General features: G+C 44.3%; 1 protein-coding gene across 2 annotated transcripts in view; it reads right to left on the minus strand.

Annotated features, from left to right (window-relative positions):
* DGKI (diacylglycerol kinase iota) overlaps nucleotides 1–19,123 on the minus strand; it is a 305,312-nt gene extending 286,189 nt beyond the window's left edge. Inside the window, exons 1-2 of one of the 2 annotated variants that reach the window (XM_030543871.1) lie at nucleotides 19,021–19,123; nucleotides 18,751–18,985 (exon numbers count right to left, since the gene is read on the minus strand). In XM_030543871.1, the coding sequence (XP_030399731.1) occupies nucleotides 18,751–18,985; nucleotides 19,021–19,123 (338 nt within the window). Of the gene's footprint in view, nucleotides 1–18,750; nucleotides 18,986–19,020 lie in introns of those variants that run through there. The other variant, XM_030543854.1, reaches the window with a different exon arrangement.
* Between the last annotated feature and the right edge of the window lie 332 nt (nucleotides 19,124–19,455).

A 19,455-nucleotide genomic window follows, 5' to 3' on the forward strand; every position in this document is an offset into this window, starting at 1 on the left:
AGTTAATATTCTCTGAGAAAGGAAAAACAAAATAACTTTTGGAATTTAACTTAAAAACTTTCTATTATTCATTTAGTCTCTAGAAAAAGTGCTGGTTTGACAGCTCTGGAGAATGCGCTCTCTATATATCCATAGAACAGGTATAGAGTAGTGTGAACAGCAATAGTGCAGGCTTCCTCATGTTGCCCTGTCAATGTGCCTCAACCCTGACGTGGAGGGTTCACCTCCAGTGGTCAGATGGTGGTTCAGTCTCCTCTCTGCAGAAGCTACCAGTGAAGGTATCAATTAGTGTTAAATGTAGTACTAGTTCCTGTAACAGATTCTTTTCCAATGTAAAATTAATGATGACCCAACTCATTTCATATAGGCCACCAGCCTTCAGATAATTACTTTTGGCCATTACTAGAATTAACTGAAACTCATTCTGAATCAGAACAAAAACTTGAAAATATCCCACTTTAGTGAAATTTGGGGGAGGGGGAGAAATCATTTTGGGTCAATCATTCCAAGTCTGACTTTATTTTATATTATGATTTAATAATATAAAATGAATATCAAAATGCTTTTTAAAAAAGAAATGTCAAAACAAAATTTCATCAAAATTGACACATTCCCACAGAAAAGTTCCCTTAGAAAATTTAATCAGCTCTAGTCACTACAAACCTGGGTGAGATTTGAACTACAATGGCATTATATATCATAGTACCTCCACAGATAGCATCTGCTGCTCACATCCCCTCTTCTCTATGTTTTAGTTTTGATGGAGAATTTTTTGTTTTTGTTATTTTGGGAGATACCCATGTGTTTTCTCATTGATGCTTTGTTTGACTAGATCCTTTACAAAAGTCTCTGAGATACCGCTTAAGCTTTTACATACATACACCCACTGCTCAGAAGACTCCACTGTGATGCATTCTTTAAGCCTACATGCTTGTTTGTATTATCTACTTGTTTGAATACCTCTGTCATTAAAGAGCTGAGAGTTGACATCCTTTATTTTGTCTGTGCATGTTTAATGCTACCTTGAATAGATAGTCTGAGATGATCTTACTATTTTGCATTTATCCCGGTATTATTTATGTTTGATACATAATAGAAGATGACTTGTGTGAATGTGTAGTAAATTTTCCTCATTGTTTTACAGCCTTGCTGTGAAGAGCTGTTAGAACAGATTCACAATGGACCCAACATTTCCATCAAGCAAACAGGATTCTCAACACCTGACAAATTGTGACACCATCTTCAGGATGACTGAATCAGAACAATGCTCCTGCTGCAACAATCAGATGGAGGAGGGGTGGAAGATGATACCCAGTCAGAAAGAAGCATAAATAAGGCTTTGCCGGGGGGGACTGCCAACTCATGGACTTCCCTGTATAAGAGCCAGAAGACTTTCTAGTTCAAAGCTGCACTTTCTGCAGTAGTGTCAGTGTGAAAGGAGGACTGGAATCCTGACACACTATTGCATGACCTTTCTGGGACAGCAGTGTGCTTCTGCTGTTGGAGAAGAGTTAACTACTTCTTCTCCCGCACCTCATGTCAGGGGTGGATTAGCAGAAAACTGGGGCCATGGGCTCAAAGGAAATAAAGCCCTGTCCCCACTCTCTCTCTCTCTCTCTCTCTCTCTCACTCACACACACACAAATGGACTTTTCTAAGCTCAAAAGCCATCTGACAGATAGCCTTATCTGTAGTATTTGTTCACAGCTGGTACCATCTTTCTGAACCCCAATCTCCTCTCAAATTTTCCCCTGTCCCACTGTTGCTTGTGTGAGGGATTCCAACATTAACTGGCTGAAAATGCCTGAAAGTCTGATCAGGGCCACAATGACTCCCCCCTGTTGGTGCTTCTTTCTGCAGCCTGACATTAGGCACATAGCTGAGCTTTCCCAGCACATCTCCTCATGCACCCTGTGGTCCTGTAGGAGGCACGGGCACAGGGTTTTCATTCAGAGAGATGTACAGTTGAAGAGTGGCAAAATGAGCATTGGTGACAGAAGGGCAACACCATCAGGTGGCTGCTTAACAATCTACATGAAAAGAGCTGGGCTCTTGTCCCGTCCCTAGCAAACGAAATCCACTATTAAAAAGATGGCACCCTCTTGGGAGGCTCGGGAGAGAGAGAGCAGCCAACGGCTAAACATAAATTAAATGATACTCTCACTCCACTAACTTGGGGCTGAGGCATATTTAGTCATGATGGAAGGTTACACGGCTGTTATTTGTGGTGCTCCTTTCTTGTGAGCAAACAGAGGCCCTCAGCTTCTAGGCTGTATCAACACAGCCCTTCATAAGCACAGACTGACCCTTTTTTCCCCCTCTTACATTATGTTATTAGTTACCATTACATCAGAGGAGAAAGTAGTACAGAGCCCCAATAGAATCAATGATAAGAGCATTTAGATAACAGCACCTGTTTCTTCACCTCCTTCAAAATGTCTAGGTCCAGAATGCAAAACGGCAGAGGAGAGGGTAAGCAGGAGAGGGAAGAAAGGAGCCAGCACTGAGGGTTTTAATGGCTATGAGTTTCTCTTTTTCTGCACCCAGTTTTTATGGCTGCATTACTTTAATTCAATACAACATCAGATTTTAACAAAAATATTGAGCACAAAACCTCCCTCAGAAAGGAGGGAATTGCAAAGCTAAGCAGCCATTGACTGACAGGTTGATGGTGTTTTCACAATCTTATCAAAGCAGATGACAGAACCATATTTTGCTGTCTTCCTCTTCCACTTTGGAGAAATGAGAAGGGACAGCATGATCAGTGAGAGGGATTAGTGGAGGCTTTTCCCTAAACTTCATTGCTACCTGATCTCTGGCACCTTCCCTAGATTTGAAATGAGAAATTGCAATGAATAGCTTGGAGCCTAATGCACCACTTGGAACTGAATTGACTGAATCTTGTTTCATGACCATACTGTCGAAATAGAAACAGCTGAATGCTGTACTAGAAATCTCTCCTGTCTACGAAGAACAATCAGCAAACTCATCGGAGGTCTCTGTCTAAAAATGCATAGGGCACAGTGCAATCACAAAGGAATAGAAATTGACGTAAAAAAAAAAAGAGAGAAAAGCCATGCATGAGTCTTGTGTGAAACAGATGTCTTAGCTGGAGAGCACACATTCCAGGCTAGATTGTGCCCTGCACTGGACAATACAGGTGCACAACAGAAAGAAAAGACGCAAGAAGTTGTCTCCAGCCTCAAATCATGCATTTCAACCTGATGGAATGTAACTGGGAAACGGAGGTGCAGCTCTTGGTTAGTGTCATTGGTGGCACCAGTCTGCCCAAAGGGGTGAAGCAAGGGCAAGGCCATGGACTTTGTCATGAGCCAGCAGAGCTGAGCCCACTCAATGACAGTGCATGGCTGCATCCTGTTCAAAAGGTGGTGGAACTTCTCCCCCCGTATACACTCCCCTCCAGAGCCCAAGGAGAAATTCTGAGACAGCCACAATTCCTCCAGCTGCACAGCTTCCCCACATTCCCCTCTAACGGGGGCTTAAAACCACAGCATACTCCTCAGTGTACAATTGTTTCCCTCACTTTTGAAGACAACCACTTGGAAGACTGAATAGCTCAGGGAACTGATAGTGAGGGAAGATGACTTTCACCTCTAGGTCATTGTTTTGATCACAGACCACATCAGCTGTGTCTGAACATGATCAGTTAGCTGCTTGAGGGCTTATGTGAAATTAATTATTGTTCTCAATCCAGCTTCTAATGAACTCAGTATAACAGCTGACACCAACTATCCCTCAACCCCCGTGTCAGTCTAGTCAGTTCTTGGCCTTTCTTGCTTAGACATGGAAACTGAGTAGCCCTCTCCTTGCACACAGTGCATACCATTGGCAATGGTGCCAAGACATCATTGTTGCACCCTCCTGGTGCAAGAGCTGGCCCCAAAGAAGTGGTGAGAAGCAGTGTCACTGCCCTCCCACATTTGGCCCCTGCGGTCCCTCCAGCATGATGTGAGGGAGCCCCTTTGGGGCCAAATTCTGAGTGGGCAGTGGGGTAGCCAGCACTGCTCCTCCTTGTCACAGCTATGGGGACAGTTCCTGTACCAGGACTCCCTCACCTCCCAAGGGGAATGCCTGGCTTCACTCCACTTCTAGCAGGACTCACTCAGTGACAGCTTCAAGACCTCTGCTACAAGTATGGAGAGCTGTGGTGAGTGCCTCCATGGGGGAGCCCTCTGGAAAAGGGGCAGTAGGGAAGCCTGCAGCATCCCATGTGAAAAATTTCTGGGGGCACCCCTGACTTTCCATATGATGAAATGACTAGTCATTTTAGCAGTATGATGACCTACATCATGGAAACATGAAATGAAAGGCAGGTGGCTGTTCCAGATCTCCAGGGCCAAAAATAGTCCATCAAGACTCTCTATAGCACCAAATGACACAGGATTGTCTGCACTGATGGTTTCCAGCACTCCTCACTAACAGCTTTATGAAAGGGTGCTTTTTCTGAGGGAGGGGGAGGGACAGATTTCTCTCATGTTGATTGGGGAACTCCAAAATCAGGCTCTCTCGTCCACCTTTTACAAATAAGATGCCTATGCCAATTTGTGATCACGGCAACATATCCTGTCTTTTTAAGACTTAAGGAATTCCATAACTGCAAACATAACATGGTGGGGCGGGGGGAACAGCTTATGCTGAGCTTCCTGACAGTAAAGCCACAGAGCAGCACTGAACTATCAAGCCTGTGCCAGGCACAGGAGACAGGAAGAAGCTGATCTCAAGCAGGTTGAATAACAAATATGGCCATTCACTACGGAATGTCAAGTGCAGTACATGTACACATGCGTGTTCTTCATCCACATCTCCGTACCCTGCTGCCATGCAATTCGAGGAACACTACACCATGTGCAGAGCATAGCTGTTCTGGTAACCATCGGAAAGCAGCAGGAAGGACAACAGCAGTTTCCAGGTAAGCAGAACAACAAGCCAGGGAAGGAAACACTGAGAAGGACAGCGACACACAGAGAGAGCGAGAGAGAGAAAGAGGGGTGGTAGTCAGGGAGGAGGGAGGGCACTGAGAAATCAAATTTTCTATCATGATAAAAAAAATTGCCAGAAACAAAAATTAAATAAGAAACTATTTAACCCAAAGCAAAATATATTGGCCTGGAAGAAAGAGTGACAGCTGAATCTGCTGGCTACCTGCAGAGGCAAAATGAAAAATAAAACATGGCTTTCATCTGATCTGACACAAAGCCCAATGCTCCTGAAGATTCAGGCTGCTTAGGCACTGCTGATTCCTTCGTCAATGTCACTTTAAATCATATAAAGCCCTGAAGGTGACTTCAAAACCACAATGGGGTGCGAAGTCTGTGAGTCTGAGCAGCAGAAATTACACAGGTACTGTATGAGAAACATCCCTCCAGGTAAAGGTATCAAAGGCACTTTTCCTTTGCTTCCAGTCTGCATGGGTTTGTACATAGCCCCTGTGTTTCACTTTGTGTTTCAGAGTCCAACGACCCTCAAAACTCCATCTGTGGAGTTTAACTTTAGTTTGTGGGGAAGCCATGGGTCTTACCTAGAGTAAATGGTGGATTCTCTGTAACTGAAGTCTTTATATCAAGATTTGAGGACTGCTGTAACTCAGCCAGAGGTTATAAGTGTATTGCAGCAGTGGGTGGGTGAGGTTCTGTGGCCTGCGATGTGCAGGAGGTCAGATTAAATGATCATGATGGTCCCTTCTGGCCTTAAAGTCAATGTCTATGAGTCTTAGTCTCCTAGAGTGTCGACTCAGAAATAGAACTCAGCCTAAAAACTGCAAAAGCTGAGGGCCTGACCCAGGGCTGGTGCAACCCATTAGGCGACCCAGGCGGTCACCTAGGGCACTAGCATTGGGGGGGGGGCATTTCGGGTCCTTCAGTGGCGACCGCAGCGGCTGGCTCTTCGGCCACCCCAGTCATCGTCAGCAGGCGGAGGGCCCTGGGCCAGGGGGGCGCAGGGAGGGCCGCCTGCAGCAAGTAAGAGGTGGGGGGGCGGCATGCAGGGGAACTCCCAGCCCCAGCTCACCTCTGCTCCACCTCTTCCCCTGAGCACACCGCCCCACTGCTGCTTCTCTCCCTCCCTGGCTTGCGGCGCCGCAAGCCTGGGAGGCGGGAGAAGTGGAGCGGTGACGGCATGCTCGGGAAGGAGACGGAGCAGAGGTGAGCTGGGGTGGGGAGCTGCTGCACAGCTCCCCAGGCGAGGGTGGAGATGCTGTGGGGAGGGAGTCGCCTCAGGCAGGAGGGGGGGAGCTGCTGTGGGGGGGGGGCATCAGGGCGGGGGTGGGGAGCTGCCACAGGCAGGGCACCTTAGGGCAGGTGGAGTGGAGAGCTGCCACAGGGCTCAGGGGGTGGGGCAAGGTGGAAGTTTCACCTAGGGCGCGAAACATTCTTGCACCTGCCATGGTCTGAACCTGCAAACTCCCCACATAAGGAACCCCACTGACATCAGTAGGAGAGATCCACACACAGAAATCCTGTAGGTTGCAGTCTTTAGTTTGTAATGAAATCCAGTGGGTTTTCGCAACAAAAAGTTTTGCACAGACATACTCATGGGATCATTTGGTAATTAGATAAGAGCATAAGAACTACCCCCATTACCACCTCCAGAGGAAACTCATTAGCAGGCTAATGAAATAAAGTAATGATACAGTAACATGATGAGAATGCTTCTCTGACAACTTTTTATGCTAAAAAGCTTGAAAGCCATTTCATTTTCTCTCTCTTCCCCAGCCCCTAGAGTTGTCCCAGCACCCTGGAGAGCATGATAAAACAGCATAAGGGACCAGTTTCTAAATATAGTGGGATTCTAAGTGGCACAACTCTCATCAGCTTTGATGGGATATGTGCAGTTCAACCTTTCCCTACCATGCACCACTCTGAAAGTGTACCCCAAAGGGTCAAATTCCCGTATGGCATACATTTTGGAAAGGACTATCAGGCCATCAGAGCATGTGATTTCACTCCATCTTTCAGAAAAACAAGTGCTGGAGCACTTGTTTGGGGAGTGAAGGAACATCACATAAAAAAAAACCCAGTGCCTTTCACAAGCAAAATATTTACACGCAAAGTTGTTTTTAATATCACAAGTTCTTCTGTTTCTCCTTGTGAGGACTAAACATGTCCCAGCCAGAACTTCCCCACTCACTTCTCTTATGCACCGTGACTAGGCATAGCCTGTTTCACATCCACATGGCACACTTAATCCTTCCGGCAGTGAAAAGATGGCACAATTTTTAAGGGCATATCTACTTCTTTAATTGACTGAGGATTTGGAAATGGTTTCTGCCACTACCAACCTGAACTGGCAGCCAGGAGACAACTGATGTTGAGTAAGTTCTCACCCCCCTGCCCTTCTGTGAGATGAGCCCAAGGTCTCCACTCCCAGCTCCTGCCAGCCAAGCGTTTCCCAAGAAAACCAGAAATAGAGCCCATGTCTCGCAAATGAGAGTGCAGGGTTCCCAGCACTGGACAAATGGTCCATCCCAGCAATACTGTCTTTAAAATGGATCCACACTGTGAAACCCAGCTCTGTTCTACAGTCATCGACCACTATCTCCTGTGCAATTACACACTGTTTTTATGTGAATTCAGTGCTGGTGAAATGTGTGTGACTGGCAGCCCAAAAGATTGAAATCCTGTAAGTACTTGTGCCCTGTATTCCTTCACACAGATATAGGATGGGAAATGGTGGGGGAAGTTATCATGCTTCAACCCCACCAACTCTATTCCCATTCGATCCTGGGCCTTGCAGATGAAGCTATTAGCAAGGGGAGCCTCTTCATGGAGATGGTCTGGATGATCTAATAGCTCTTTTCCATCTCTATCTTCTGTTATTTATGAGTCATCTCACACAACCCACCAACAGCCTTTGGATGGAAATGGCTTCTGCCACTACCAGCCTGAGCTGGCTTTGAGCTGGTAGCCAGGAGACAAGAAGTTTTGGATCTCATTACCAATCCCAACACTTCATCCCTAATTTACAATTTTGAGACTCTGTGGCCTTCCCAGAAATGTTACACAGAGCACACCAGAGCAGTGTCAGAGTCCATCGCAGTGTCCAAAGGCACTCTCCCTTTATCAACAAAATAATAGCACTATAGCCAATGATCATGAATTCCTTACAGCCAGTTACGAAGTATTTAATAAAGCTGCTAGTTCTTAACTTTCACACTGAGTCATCTTAGTGCACTACTTGCAGGGTCTCAGAAATCTGGGACACTACATGCTACCCAATGGTGGCCTGAGGCTAATGTAGTTCTTTAAAAAATGAACTGCCACAATCATTCAACATGCAAATAATTTGGAGCCCAAAATTTGACAATGTGCACGCCATTAATGAGATGAAGTGATAATGTTCTTGCACCTGCCTGCCCTCTGACTCTCCCCCTCCCACATTTTTTCTGAAAGTCGTCTTGATTCTCTTATTCCCTTTTAAAGTGAAGGAACAGTTTTGTAGTTAAAGGCATATGATTAAGAATCAGAGCTCTAGGTTCTATTCCCAGTTTTGTCACAGACTTTGTGCGTGACCTTGAGCAAGTCACTTTATCCTTCTGTATCTCAGTTTTTCCCATCTATAAAATGGAGATAATACTTCCCTACAACAGACAGATTTGTGTACAGCTTAATGAATTATTTTTAAAGCATTTTGGACCTTGGGTGAAGCGTGACAGAGAAGTGTTAACTTTTGAGGCTTGTCAAAGTGAGGGACCGATCATACCTGGAGCAAGGTGGCATGACAACAAATATAGCACAGAGTTGTTTTTTTTCCGCAGTGAAACTCTTTCATTGCACCCAAGTCCTGATGCACCACACTGCCTGCTAATCCACTTATGGGCCTCTCCTTGGCAGAGGCTTCCAAGAGTGCAAAATTGCATGATTGTTTTGTAACATGAACAAATTCTCACTGGCAGTAAGGGTAAGAATCCCTAACAATCTTCCCAACTCTGTCCCCAAAAAATGCTACATTTCATATAAAACCAGAAGGCAAAACCAGGTTTCAAGAGGACAACAGACCAGCACATGAACTCACTGAAATTTCTCATCTTTCTTGTTTGATAACATACAGACATAGCGAGACCATCCTGACAGCTTCCCTGGAAGTTCAAGATGCTACTCATTGAGACACCTTGGTAGAGAACTGATTCTGAGATTCTTGCACCATGGAAGAACCAGTGGTGGGAGGCAGGGCAAAGAACCAGTCAGATGCATTCAATCCCCTGTGTTAAGGTTGGGTAGCTGGTGTGAGGAATAAGAGAGGAAATTGTGAGAAGAGTAAGAAAAAGAAGCGGTCTAAACCAGGAGAAGCCTAATCATAGAATATCAGGGTTGGAAGGGACCTCAGGAAGTCATCTAATCCAACCCCCTGCTCAAAACAGTACCTATCCCAGACAGATTTTTACCCCAGAACTCTAAATAATTCCCTCAAGGATTGAACTCATAACCCTGGGTTTAGTAGGTCAATGCTCAAACCACTGAGCTATCCTTCAGTACTATTCCTTGAATAGGAATTCCTGCAGTCTGGTTTAAAGCTGTTAGTTGTCAGTGATGAGATGTGACCCTTCTTAGCATAACACCTTCAGTCAAAAATGAGGCCAGAAATTAGGCAGTTCAGAAGACCAAGGGCCTTCACTTTGTGCAAAAACATTCACATTCTATATACATAAATAGGAATGACCACAGCTGAAAGGAAAGCTGAATAAAAGAAAAACACAGCAATCCATAAACAAGAATTAGTAAAACAATGGTTGCTAATGATGTCCCTTCTTATTCCTCCATATATATTCACAGAAAGCACACATGTACAGAGCCCAAAGAATACACAGTCCAGACCTATGTTCTCACATTCATAGGCTGTACCGCACACTTTAAGCCCATAGAAAGATTTAGTACATAGCTAAGTTCTCTCTCCATCACAAACACATCACAGATGATTTTTACAACACAGCCTACAAAATACATAGCACAGGTCAAACATATACAACATACATACCTACACTGGTCAAAAATACACATGCGTGTGCACACACACACACACGTGCATGCACACACTCAAATATACACCCTTCTGCATACTGATGAAAGTATCCACATATCATCTTGCCTGCCCACACAAACAGAAGCCCATGAATTACTCATCACAGACCCATGGTCACAGACTCCTACAGCCTCTGTGTACACACACGCTCACAGAAAGACACTTTATTTTCCCTCTTTTTTTTTGATTTGCCATTCTTCACCTTTCCCACCCCTAGGCAGGTTCTCTCTGATGCAGGTGATGATTGGTCAAACTGCTCAGACCTCCCAGAGCACAGGAAAGAAAGCCCATTAGGGCACTCAGGTGAGCAATATGATTGAGCTAATATATCACTCCAGCCAAAACATGGTGTGCAAACCCTTGTAGACCAACACCACTGAAAAGGGTTCCTCTACCTCACACCCCATTTCATTTCAAGACAAGACTCCTCTTGACAACACTGCAGCTAGAAGAAGCTGGCAAGAGGGCTGCAAGTCTCTCCTGCCTGCTTTTGTTTTTTAATATCTGGGAAAGCCTTTGACTGATTATCAGTGTCACATGCTAGGACTGTGCAGGATTTACAGCAAAATAAGCCAGAGAATTAGTGAGTTGGAAAGCGCACAGAAGGTAATTTTGCATCTACGTCTCAGCTTCCCAGCAGCCCTACCAGAGAGCCAAGTTCAACAAAATAAAAAGCTGGAAGGAGCCACATGAGGTTGCATGAAAATCATTTTGTCAACACTGATACTGTCTCAGGTGAGACATGTGGATTATTGGATTATGTACTCCATGGGAATAACAATAATGAAGGTGTTCTCACCCTGTGTGGCACTGATTCAGCTTTCATTAGTTTATGCTTTTCACCTGGGGCAGTTGCCAGGCAACCCTATAATTTTGTACCTATGCTAAATAACACTTTATTATGCACTTATACAGGCCCTGATTCATCAAACCAGATAAGCATGTGCTTAATTTAGAGTAGTTCCATTGCAGTCAATGTGACTACTTATGTGCTTAAGGGTAAGCACAAGTAAATACTGTACCTTGCTGAATCTTGGTGAATATTACAGAGGTTTATAAAAATGAACAAGTATTATCTCCATGTATCAAATGGGGCAAGTGGGATACATGGTCTAAATTTTCAGAAGTGGCCATTAATTTTAGGTGCCCATATTGAGACATCCAGGGCCTGATTTTCAGGGATGCTGAGGACTCAAAACTCTAAAATAGAAAGTCAAAAGAAGCTGTGGGTGCTCAGCATCTTTGAAAATTGGACCCCATATACTTTAAGTTGGGTGTCTGAAAGTTAAAGTACTTTGTTCCAAACATTACACAGCTAGTTATTGACAGAACTGGGAATAGAACTCTGGTTTCCTCAGCCCCAGACCTAAACACTAGCCACTGGAACAAATTATTTCCCTTGTGTCCCTCTGATTTGGTGCAACATACCCAATGTAATTCTCTAACAGACTTGATTCTCCTATACATCATCATGGAGCACTACACTGCTATGCCACTAGATCAGTCATCTTGAAGGTATGTGTCACAAAGCAAAACAGAATAAGAGAGTGGGTATAGGAATAGAGAAGGGTCAAATTTTGTAAACTTGGTGGACTTGCTTCCTTAAAGAAAAATGCAACAAAAACATTTTACCAGATGGGGGGTTAAATTAATTAATTAATCCTGTATTAATACAGCACTAGACTAGAAAATTTAGTGGGTTCCACCCCCCTTTTTATTTTTAGGATTCACACATAATGGACACATTAAAGTTCTCAAGTGAGTGGAAAGTTTTAAAAGCAACAGAAAACTTGGTGGGTTGGGTGGCGAGAAGCAACTGCTCCAGAGTAAGGCTATTTAGCCATGGTATTATTTGTGCCTCTGAACAGTCATAGCCTCTCTTCATTTCTTAAACAGAACGCAGAACCTTCACTTCCCCTCTCAAAGCACTATAAATAGTTGAAAGGAGAGCTCTTTGGAGGCCTCAACATGTACCCAAAAGCATGAAGTTGATGCAGTTTTCAGTAAATTATAAAAAAGTGATAATGCTTCAAGGGGGAAAGCAAAGTAGTTTGAAACGTCATATATCAGTGTGTCCCATAACAGTGTTCACGAAACTCAATAGAAGAAGGTTGAAAGCAGCTGTCATGGGATTGAGCCAGTACCTGAAACTTATTCTTTGACATGTGTTAAAGGACAAAAATTCATCTCTTGCCATTTTGATACAGGATTACCTCTGTAATTCACGTTGCTGTCTGGGAGACCCATTAAGGATTAGATAATGTTGAGAGTAAGCAAACAACATGATTAAAAGATCAAAGATACTCCATCACAGAAGGTTTATTTTATTTTATTTTGACAAATTTAATTCAGTTTTAATTATTTATAATGCTTCGTGGTACACTAGTAAATGTGCTGTCATATTCTGTAAAAGTAATGAAGTCCTAGTAGTACGAGATGTCACCGTAGCACTGTCTCTACTACTCAATTTTCACTGAGAAGTGAAGTGAGACCTACAGGAGTTTTGTGAGAATGATCAGGTATCAGAGGGGTAGCCGTGTTAGTCTGAATCTGTAAGAGCAGCAAAGAATCCTGTAGCACCTTGTAGACTAACAGACATTTTGGAGCATGAGCTTTCGTGGGTGAATACCCACTTCGTCAGATGCATGATGCATCTGACGAAGTGGGTATTCACCCACGAAAGTTCATGCTCCAAAACGTCTATTAGTCTATAAGGTGCTACAGGATTCTTTGGTGAGAATGATCGTGTTTCCAGGTGAGGGACATGAGAATTACAGAGGTTCTGGTCTATTCTTTGCAATTTTGTTGTGGTCCAAAGACTCCCCCTTAGCTCCAGGCTTATCTAGCTAAATATTTATACCACAATGATTAATGTGGTATCAAAGCACCTCATGGTCTTTGCCATGTATCAGACAGTGACTAGTTCCATCTGACCAGAGCTTCCCTGGGTTTTGTGGCCATTGCTCACTAATAATAATCATGGAAATTCCAACTGCCAATTTTAAAGAGTCACTTTTTTGAGTGGAACTAGACTTTAAACAGACTCAGTAAGACAGAAACACCACTCCCAACCACTTCCATTAGTAAAACTGAAACAACATTGTTTCCTATCAGGACAGGCTGCATTACACAAATACAATGCATGATGAGTGAGTAGCCAGGCTGCTACATATCAGCAGTGCAGGGCTCATTCATTGCAGCTCCTGGTCCAAACATCCTTGATAAACCCCTGAGCAAAAGCCATACACTGCTAAGGTTTCCAAAGCCTGTTTAACACTCCATCAAATAAAGGTTGTCTCCCTCAGGTCAAGGTGAAGACAGAATTAAATTTATGGACTATATAACCTATTCATAGGAAGGTTCTTTGGTGAATTTCACTTTAACTCTTAAAAGACTGCAGCTGACACCTTTTAAAAAAACAGAAACCTTACCTTCATATTCCATGTGTCAAACACTTCACATTTTAACAGCACTAAGTATTAGAAGTGAAAGAAGTTTAAAGAGCCAATGTCCTTGTCAAGATTTATGCTCTTTGTTTACTTTTTAATATTTCTCTCCACTTAAATAACGAAAGCCCACTTAAATAATAACCAAGAGAGTGCAGTTTCACTTTTGTTTATACTCAATTAAATTTTAAACTTCATAAACCAGCTAGGGTTTGGGGTTTCAAATGTGTCAGGATGATGTCTACTTTAAACCTTTCATGGGCCGTTTTCTTTAGTGGAAACATTTCTACTGATCATCAGGTTGACAAAAGCTGCTTTTAACAAAAAAATAAAGTTTGGACTAAAGTTAAGTTGACAGGTCCCTTTTAAGTGAAATATATGGAGTTTGCAGAGGCAAAATTCTGGTAAAAATTACGGGTGGATGGGAGGAAGCTTTCCCAGCACCTTTATGTGGTAACATCCAAAAAAATCAACCCAGCTAATTAAATGTCCAGCTAGGTCTTGTGATTTTAGGGGTAGTGCTCTAGAAGGACCAGAGTTAGCAGAGCTTTTGTTTTGTGGGACGGGCATCTGTTTTTGCCAATTTCTGTGGAGGATGGAGGTGAATTTTTCATTAAATCAATATATTTAAACATTAAAACAATTATAAACTTCAATTTGTAAGCCCGATATTCATATTTAGTTGCTTAAGACGCTTACCACGGTATTTGGGCAGTAAAAATCAGCACTAAAATGGCTGCTGGGGTGCTTGTATTCCAATGTAAAGTCCCGGATATGGAAGATGATTTCCCGATTTAGATGCCTGAACTGGGCTCACAAGGCAGACCATTTCTTCAACTTTCATATAGACCAAACAGCCACTGGGCTGGCCACATGTCCTTGATTTAGATAAAATGCCACACACCCACAATGCTTTTTTACAATGTTGCTAGAGAAACTGTAAGATACATGCTACTTGATAGCTAAGGTCTAGCAGCAAAGCCCAGAGCTTGCTTCACATAACTATGTATTGAGACTACTCCAAGCTGAAAATGACTAATCAAAGTTAGAAGGCAAGTAACCCATCTGCAAATGAAGATCTACTTAAACTAATTGTACATATGCACATATACATATTCAGCATACACACTATCTTATGCACAAGCACAGATAAGTGCCACATTCCCACTGTGTATATAAATACATTGCTGGGAGGAAAATAACAAGCAACCATCTATCCTAATAGTATGAGCAGCTTTTGGAGTAAACAAAATGTTTCTCTCTCCAGTAGCTCTGCAAACATTCTCTTGGTATAGACTGAATATGGTAGATGAGAGTTGGCAACACAATACACTTAATTGATTTTGGAGCACTATGTGCAACATGCCTAAAGACACAAAGCAATTTGTTATGTGGTCTTCTCTAAATCCCAAATACTGATTAGATTTCACTATATAAAGGGACAAATATGCCCACGTATGCATATATTACACAACTTCATTACCAATTTAATAAATCAATCCCTGCGCTTAGATACACTGGTCACATGAATGCAAACATTTACATCTAAACTAGCTTGTTTATTATAGTTATGGCATAGCCCCTGTAAAACTAACAAGTTATATTTTCACAGTAACTACATAATTACCCTAACTAGATCTTCTTACAATGAAACAGTTGTTGCTTAGCAACTAAATGGGAGGATGAAAGGAATGGAACTAAAAAAAAGTAACCAAAATTCATGTACAACACAGGTTGTCTTTGACAGGAAAGAGGCATACAAACACAGCACATTAAAAAAATTTCCTTTCTTCCCCCGCCCCCCTTTACTCCCCCTTTGCCGGAAAAACATCTCACCCCCTTTCTTGCCACTCATGTTCCACTTGGCCACTTGTCACTAATGCAGTTTTTACATTTATTTGCATGGGTCTGGGTCTTGGTCTGGGTCTGGCTATTTTAAGCATGTTCCTACTATATTCTTTTATGTACATATAAATACAGATGTATGCTTGTGTGTCAATATAATACACACACAAAGACAACCCTAAATGAACCATTTGAAAGCCAGTGTGGTGCTTCAAATAATTTCGATTGTACTATTGTGTGAAGGAGTCCAAGTGCCAATATAAATAGAGTTTCCTGCATATTATACAGTCATTTGCATTTATAAATCCATTGCAGCACCATAATTTGCAGAGAAAAAAAGGTAGTAATTTTAAGAGGGGAAAAAACAAACTCACCAGCAGTGCTTTGTACAAGTCTATGACTCTGGTGTTTGCTCTATGGGTAAATGAAAGAAAGGAACATTCCTTGCAGGAAATCAGTTCCAAAAAAAAAAAAGTGTGTGGAAATCCCAGCATGCATAGAGAATTTATTTTCCTTTTCTCAGTCTAAATCAAGCAGAATGAATAATATGCCTCCAGAAATGGTTATTTAAAAGTTACTGAGAAAACCTCCCATTTCTAAAGATTCAGGACTTGCTGCATGCTCACACAAAAGTGGGGAAAGGGAGGAGGAAGAAATCCCACTATTCCTCCCAATCTACATTTATTATGAAACCCTTATATATGCACAGTACAGATATGTGGGGGACCCAGTGAAAAGGCTCCTCATACATCAGAGTACCAGGGAAAGAGAACATGTTACAAATAGATTTGTAAGTATAAAATATCCAAACTAATCAAATGAAGTGAACATATACAGCTTGAATAGAAACATTTCCCAAAATCTACTGCAAAACACATCCCTCTTGCACCAAAAGCATGTTAGCTGGCAGATGTCAATATTTAGAACTGACCCTCCCTAGCTTCAGGCCCGGTGCTACCATTTAGGCAAACTAGGAAGTTGCCTAGGGTGCCAAGATTTGGGGGCGTCAAAAAGCGGCACCCCCCCAAAAATGTTTAAAGCCGTTTCAGCGGCCGCTGCGCTTAGCAGCCCGGGGATTCCACCGTGCAGTCGCTGCTTCACTTTTCCCACTTCCCAGGCTTGCGACGCCAATCAGCTGTTTGGCGCCGCAAGCCTGGGAGGAGAATTAGAGTGGGGGCAGCATGCTCAGGGAGGACGCGGAGCAGAGGTCAGCTGGGGTGGGGAGGTACTGCACAGCTCCCCGGGCCAGAGGGTGGGAAGCTGCCATGGGGGGAGGCGTCTCAGGGCGGGGGGGGAGCTACCGCCGAGGGGGAGGCGCCTCAGGGCGGGGAGGAGGGGCGGGGAGCTGCTGCAGGGCTGCGGGGGGGGCAAGGTGGAAGTTTCGCCTAGGGCACAAAACTTCCTTGCACCGGCCCTGCCTAGCTTATTAACCCACCAGTGGAGTTCCCCATCTTCAGCTGAAACTGGCACAAGCTGCTGCCACAAAATTAACAGTTTTAAAAAACATAGTGTAATAAAGTTATAAAAATATTGAAAGATGCTATATACACAAAAAGTTCAAGAGGAGGCCAGTGTCATTCACTGAGGACAGCCCAGTATGAATCACTCACAGCTTTATTCTCATCACCCCTTACTCAAAGTCAGAAGAAATATTCTCTACCCACAAATGAGGTATTATTTAAATTCAGCTTTAACTATGGAGGGGCAATATCTCCCCACAAGTACGTAATTACATCATTTTAAACTATCACTGAGAGAGAGAGAGAGAGAGAGAGAGAGAGAGCGCATAGCATTATTAACCTGACTAAAATACAAGGGGACAGCCCAAAAGTATTTTTAAGAAGCACCTCAGTGCTAGTGAAAGTTGCTGATTTGACAGCCCTGGAAACAGAAGTCCTATTTTATTCTAAAGGCAGAATAGTAGCAGCTATATGATCTTCTTCCACCCTCAAGTTAATGTGGCTCACCCCTGACACAGGTGTGGGGTCATACTGTGATGGGTTTTTGGGGGGACATGTGGTTGTAAATCATCTAGAACTAGACTGAGACCACCAACTTCTCTGACATGAGCCAAACACCTCTTGAATAGTAACAATTTTCAATAGTTACTGACTTGGGAGCAGACGTAACCGGTAACCTAAAAAAGGAAGGACTCCATTAGCATGCCCTAGTTATCAAGTCACAGGAATGGATTTTTGAAAGAGGAATCTAGTTTTTTGAGTATATGGTGTAAATGCATTGTGACAAAATGAAAAAAAAAAGGCATAAAAGCAACACCACACTTCAGTTATACCAAATGCCCACACTTTCCAGGTGTTTGGACATGCTTAGCCTTTGGTCTTCTGCCTCACAAATCAGCCAAGTTGTGTGGGTATTCAGTATAACCACCCACACACCTTGTCATCTGCTAATGCTTACATAATGACTCACTGGGGGGTTGAGGGGGAGAGAAAGAACACTTGCTCTTCATGACACTTTCCATAGAGAAATTCTGATCAGAAATAGCAATGCCACAGGAAAATGTTTTTGTGACCCCTAGCTAAAATATGTTTGGAGGCCCAAGCAATGATAAGCAGCCTTAATTTTATTCCAAACAGCAAAACTCAAGAATCACTCCACTCCTCCAACAGTCAGGCAGCATTTCTGACCCTCTTTGGATAATCCTGAAGTCTGCACACATACACCTCCTAATGCTCTCTACCTATTTGGAGGGTTATCATAAACAAGATCATGGTTTCTTTTTTAGTGTAATCCAGATTGACTGGGGAAAATAAAAGCCACACAGACAATTATGGTGCTGCCCTCACCCTAATCCCTGACTCTGCAACATCATTCTGACAGCGGAACTCCCACAGCCTGCTGTCAGGGCACTCCATGCAAAGACTACATCAGAACCAACTGCCACAATAGAGCACATTTCATGGACAAGCATACTAATATACCTACACACACATATAAATGCATATATATAAAACACATATATGCATACATACACACACACTATTTCCTATAGCACCGTCTCTATATTTTAGCCCACTGAGTAAGAGTTTGTCTTGTGGAATCTCTCTCGCTCCCAAACCCACCACCACCTTCCTCAAAGCTGTCTGTCCGCTCCTGGAGACCACCAGAGCCAGCTCAGTGAACTACTGGGGGTCCCCACATCTCAGCCTGAGCTCCGCCGCTGGCCCACTCCTACCTGCTGGAGTGGTTCCAGCTACCAACTTGGTGTCTCCTCTCAGCTATTTCCAGCGCAGCAAGACTGCAGCCCTGAAGCCTGAGCTTGCAGCAGCCACCAGGGAAACTTCCAAGGCTGGAGCCCTTTTCCTGCGGCTCCAGGAGTCCCCCCATCCCACCCCCCGGACTCCCGAGGCTGGTTCAAGGGGCGCGTCTGGGCTCGAGAACCCCCTCCCCCGCCCTCACCCACCTGTAGGACACTTGCTTCCTGAAGGTTAAGTTCCTCAGCTTTTCTTCCAGGGACTCTTCCTTCTGGCCGGCGACTCCCATCTCCTCCTCGGCAGCGGCCGCCGCGCTCCTCGTGTCCCCTCCGCCCTCGGCTCCTCGGCAGCAGCTGCCGCCGCCTGCAGCCCCCTTGTCCTCGCCGGCTGCCGACGGGGGGTTCATTGCGGGGCGAGAAGGACAGCAGCCCCCCGGGCCCTGAGCTGCAGGGAGCAGGCGCGGGGCCGGCGGCGGCTGCAGCCGCTGAGGTGGGGGGACAGGGACAGGGACGGGGCGGCTGCTGCAGCTGGAGCCGCTCGCGGAGGAGGCTGCAAATGGCACCACCTTCCCGCAGCATCCATCGGCGGCTGCACTGCAGCGGGGCATTGTGGGAAACTCTCTGCCTCCCCCTCCTCTCGGGCCAATCAGCGCCCGCCTCCTCCTGCTGGTGCTCCTGCCACTCCCTCCTAGGACGGGAGCAGCAGCATCGCCTCCAGCCGGGCCAGGGGCCCGGGAACGGGTGGGGGTCGCGGCTCGGGAGCCGCATGGCGCTTCTTTGCACTAGGGCTGAGGCGAATGGGCCCAGGAGGCGTCAGGACAATATTACAGGGAGGGAGGGGGCATTTTTTCAGGAGCCAGTGAGGGAAGAGGGGTAAATGGTAGGGGGAGCTCTGGAGGGTTTGGAAAGGGAGGG

Source organism: Gopherus evgoodei, chromosome 1 (genome assembly GCF_007399415.2).
Source record: "Gopherus evgoodei ecotype Sinaloan lineage chromosome 1, rGopEvg1_v1.p, whole genome shotgun sequence".
Classification (NCBI taxonomy): Eukaryota; Metazoa; Chordata; order Testudines; family Testudinidae; genus Gopherus; species Gopherus evgoodei.